This window comes from Nylanderia fulva, unplaced genomic scaffold (assembly GCF_048542155.1).
Source record: "Nylanderia fulva isolate GAGA-0341 unplaced genomic scaffold, ASM4854215v1 Scaffold407, whole genome shotgun sequence".
NCBI classification, from domain to species: domain Eukaryota; kingdom Metazoa; phylum Arthropoda; class Insecta; order Hymenoptera; family Formicidae; genus Nylanderia; species Nylanderia fulva.
This window is the reverse complement of record NW_028190485.1, coordinates 91,672-96,699: the sequence shown is the minus strand read 5'-3', so window position 1 is coordinate 96,699 and position 5,028 is coordinate 91,672. Positions and strand designations below refer to the sequence as shown.

General features: G+C 36.3%; 1 protein-coding gene across 1 annotated transcript; it reads right to left on the bottom strand.

Annotated features, from left to right (window-relative positions):
• Positions 1–1,374: 1,374 nt before the first annotated feature.
• LOC146721825 (uncharacterized) lies at positions 1,375–4,557 on the bottom strand. The gene is made up of 3 exons (XM_085486215.1): positions 4,286–4,557; positions 3,916–4,206; positions 1,375–1,878 (listed from the first exon to the last, which is right to left on the bottom strand). Exons 1-3 carry the CDS (start codon positions 4,431–4,433, stop codon positions 1,871–1,873), a joined length of 447 nt encoding a protein of 148 aa, XP_085342341.1. The 5' UTR covers positions 4,434–4,557; the 3' UTR covers positions 1,375–1,870.
• Positions 4,558–5,028: the final 471 nt, after the last annotated feature.

The window sequence follows — 5,028 nt, the reverse complement described above, 5'->3', positions numbered from 1 at the left end:
TTAGTTGCCGGCCCGTTATAAAATTGCGAGAGATTCGTTTATTGTCGAGTCGCGGTATTAACGTAACGAAACTCTATTGGGAGAAACTACGACCCATCCACTCTCTTGCGTTTCCGCGTATTCTCTCTCCCGCGTGGACAGTCTTCGCGCGTAACATTGTCGCGCGAAAATTACCGCAATTTACGCGTTGCCGAATATTGTTCGAGGCGAAAAATCGAAGAGCTCATAAACGCTTTCGGGCTCATTAAAGTATTGATGTTGTAAAGTATTGATGTTGTAAAGTATTGATGTTGTAAAGTTTTGATGTTGTAAAGTATTGATGTTGTAAAGTATTGATGTTGTAAAGGCTTAAAAGAAAAGGCGTGATTACGTTTAATTTTGTGTATGGAATTTATGTACGGCGCAATTGAAATTAAATCTCAAATATGAGATTATTTCATATTTTAAATCTTGGCCGTGACCAAGTAAAATTTGGTGCCTTGTGCACAGATACTTAATCCTAACGAAAAAAATTTAGTTTCGTTAGGATAACGCACTGTCATCCGCGAGTTGGCTCTTACTGCCTGTCTTATATCTTTAAATTTATATTCTATTATTTTGGTTTCATGTTTATATAAATTGTAAAAAAAATTGCAATATCTTATGTCATAGTCCTGCATACGACATATGTAAATTAATACACAAATCACACATTAGTCACACTTAGTTGAAAATTTGTCACATCCATGTGTATAACAATACATATAATATGCCATCCAGACGAGTGTATGCAAATGTGTGACAAGTTACATTCACATCAGAAATCTTTAATCTAAGTATTGACTTTATAAAAAGAAAAATAGTAATATTGACTATATAAAAATAAAAAAGAACATATTTAACCAATTTGTCAACAATTATACATAAATAAAAAATAAGTTTAATATACTCGAAGTCATCTTGAAGAGAAATTGGCTTTATATTAAACTTGTAATACGTTTCAAGAAAAATAGTTTATTTTCTAACTGTGTACTTGGAGGTCGATGAAGAACTCGTCCCACTAAGAACAGAAATAATCCTTCGATCGGTACAATCGTTGATGATGTTATAACTAGTCCATTTTAAGAGACAAGGAAGAAATCATATAAATGATTTCTAACTATTCAACGATTGTACCGATCGAAGGATTATTTCTGTTCTTAGTGGGACGAGTTCTTCATCGACCTCCAAGTACACAGTTATTGAAAAGTCGAATAAGTGTGACTAATATGTAATAAAATAAAATGTAATAAAATAAATGACTAAAATAAATCTAGGCAGGCATATATCCTGGTACTGCCGGCGGTGCGGATATATATCCTGGTGCTGCCGGCAGTGCGGACACGTATCCTGGTGCTGCCGGCGGTGCGGATATATATCCTGGTGCTGTTGGCGGTGCGGACACGTATCCTGGTGCTGCCGGCGGTGCGGACACGTATCCTGGTGCTGTCGGCGGTGCGGATATGTATCCTAATGCTGCCGGTGGTGCGGACACGTATCCTGGTGCTGCCGGCGGTGCGGATATGTATCCTGGTGCTGCCGGTGGTGAGCACACGTATCCTGGTGCTGCCGGCGGTGCAGATATATATCCTGGTGCTGCTGGCGATGCGGATATATATCCTGGTGCTGTCGGCGGTGCATATATATATCCTGATGCTGCCGGCGGTGCAAATATATATCCTGATGTTGCCGGCGGTGCAGTCACGTATCCTAGTGCTGCTGGCGGTATATATCCTGGTGTTGTCGGCGGCGCAAGCACGTATCCTGGTGCTGCGGGAGTATGAAGGCGGCGATCGGCGTATTTACGTATTGGCGCGCCCGCTCCTTGTTTACCGCCTTACGCACCGCGGTGTTAATTCGCTGCAAAAAAAAGAAATTTTATATTTACATATATATATATATATACATATACATACACAGGGTGTCCCAGAACTGGCGAAAAAGCTTTTGACAGATTTTTGGTATCATTCGGAGACGATTTTTCCTCCGTGAAAATGTCGAGACACCAATAATTCTCGAATTATATTTATCAAATTATATTCTCGAATTAGAGCAGTTTAAAATAAAGGCTTTTTTGGAAACTAAGCCTTGTGGAAATTAATAGAACTACAATATTCAATTAATTTTAGATAGTTTGCTTTTAGAATTTATAAGGCTTATATAGATAGATTATATAGATAGATGTTCCCAATTTTTGTTATTATGTATCTATACATATATATGTTCCTGTCTCTCTGTCTCTTCTTTTTTTTCTACATTACATTCTTTCACACATGCAGACGTATATAATAATAAATATTTTCTGCATTACATAAATAAAAATAATTACATACATACATACATACATGTATGTAATTATTTTAAGATTTTAACTAGGCTCTGTAATATAAATATAAATTTAACATATATAAGATAGGCAATAAGAGCCAAATCGTGGATGACAGTGCGTTATCCTAAACGAAACTAAAGTTTTTTCGTTAGAATTAAATACCTGTGCACAAGGCACCAAATTTTACTTGGACACGGCCAAGATATAAAATTGGAATAATCTCTACAAGAGATTTTTAATTCCATGTATCCCCTATTCCCCCTAAAGAAATAAAATGCGAAAGAAAAATATAGATCCGAAAGTCGCAGAATCGGGAATCGAACCCGAGACCTTTCGCTTGCCGGGCGACTGCTCTTCCAACTGAGCTATTCAGATCCTTTCGATTCTATACTTTTCTCTGTTATATATATTAATGTTGGTAAATAAACGCCTTTAAGCCAGCGTGTATAAATTAAGAGTTTAACTAGGCTCTGTAATATAAATATAAATTTAACATATATAAGATAAATATAAATTTAACATATATAAGATATTACAGAGCCTAGTTAAACTCTTAATTTATACACGCTGGCTTAAAGGCGTTTATTTACCAACATTAATATATATAACAGAGAAAAGTATAGAATCGAAAGGATCTGAATAGCTCAGTTGGAAGAGCAGTCGCCCGGCAAGCGAAAGGTCTCGGGTTCGATTCCCGATTCTGCGACTTTCGGATCTATATTTTTCTCTCGCATTTTATTTCTTTAGGGGGAATAGGGGATACATGGAATTGAAAATCTCTTGTAGAGATTATTCCAATTTTATATCTTGGCCGTGTCCAAGTAAAATTTGGTGCCTTGTGCACAGGTATTTAATTCTAACGAAAAAATTTAGTTTTGTTTAGAATAACGCACTGTCATCCGCGATTTGGCTCTTATTGCCTATCTTATATATGTTAAATTTATATTTATATTACAGATCCTAGTTAAACTCTTAATTTATACACGCTGGCTTAAAGGCGTTTATTTACCAACATTAATATATATAACAGAGAAAAGTATAGAATCGAAAGGATCTGAATAGCTCAGTTGGAAGAGCAGTCGCCCGGCAAGCGAAAGGTCTCGGGTTCGATTTCCGATTCTGCGACTTTCGGATCTATATTTTTCTCTCGCATTTATTTCTTTAGGGGGAATAGGGGATGCATGGAATTAAAATCTCTTGTAGAGATTATTCCAATTTTATATCTTGGCCGTGTCCAAGTAAAATTTGGTGCCTTGTGCACAGGTATTTAATTCTAACGAAAAAACTTTAGTTTCGTTTAGGATAAGGCACTGTCATCCGCGATTTGGCTCTTATTGCCTATCTTATATATGTTAAATTTGTAATTATTTTTATTTATGTAATGTTAAAAATATTTTTTATTATATACGTGTGCATGTATGAAAAAATGCAATGTAGAAAAGAGAGAAGAGACAGAGACAAAAACACACAGAGATGTGTGAGTGTGTGTGTGTGTGTGTGTGTGTGTGTGTGTGTGTGTGTAAATATACATACACAGAGTGTACATAAAAGACCGGATATATACATACTCATCATCATCCTCGCGTCCGCTGTCAGCGAGGTCATCATTATTCTCGCGTCCGCTGGTAGCGGCGCCGTCGCCGTTCTCGCGTCCGCTAGCAGCGGCGTCGTCGCCGTCCTCGCATCCGCTGGCAGCGGCGTCGTCGCCGTCCTCGCATCTGCTGGCAGCGGCGCCGTCGCCGTCCTCGCATTCGCTGGCAGCGGCGCCGTCACCGTCTTCGCGTCCGCTGGCAGCGGCGCCGTCGCCATCTTCGCGTCCGCTGTCTTCCTCTTCGGGATGACGTATCCTTCACTTCTTGCTAAAATAATTAGAAAAAAAAATTATTAGATAAAAAAAGGGAGAGAGAGAGAGAGAGAGAGATTATGTGAAATACTTACGTCGCGGCATCTTTGGTTCCTTTGTCTTCGGCGACGAAAAGTGGACTGCGCATCTCCCGAGTTCGTGCGTTGTTGTCGCGCGGCTGATTGTTATTTGTTTGCAAATAAGGTGTTGCCGCACGGCGCGCGCACACACACACACACACATATTCAATGTTACTTTTTTTTCTTTCCTGTGTCTTTCGCTTTCGCTTTGAAAGATTGCAGGAGAATTTTTTATTTATATATAATTATATATACATTTATAATTATATATGATTATATATAATTATATATAATAATTACATATAATAATTATATATAATAATTATATTTAATAATTATATATAATAATTATATTTAATAATTATATATAATTATATATAATTATAAATGTATATAATAAAAAAAAACATGTCTGATATACTATACAAAAAAAAAAGTTTTTCTCGGTTTTGAACCCTAATTCGCACGGTGGTAATCCCACGCTCTAAATTAACGCAACGGGATTCATGTTATCAATATAGATTTTTATGATATATTTGAATTAAAAAGAAATAATTTAAAAAAAAAATATTATTCATCCACTTATTTCAGAAAGATAAGATACAAAATAAAACTACTTTTATCTTTTGGAAATAAGTGGATGGTTTATATATTTTTTTATGTAAAAAAACGTAAAACAATTTGTAGTATTATTGGTGCTATATACGATTTATGATATCAATATGGGTATAAATTTAACATATTTAAGATAGGCAATA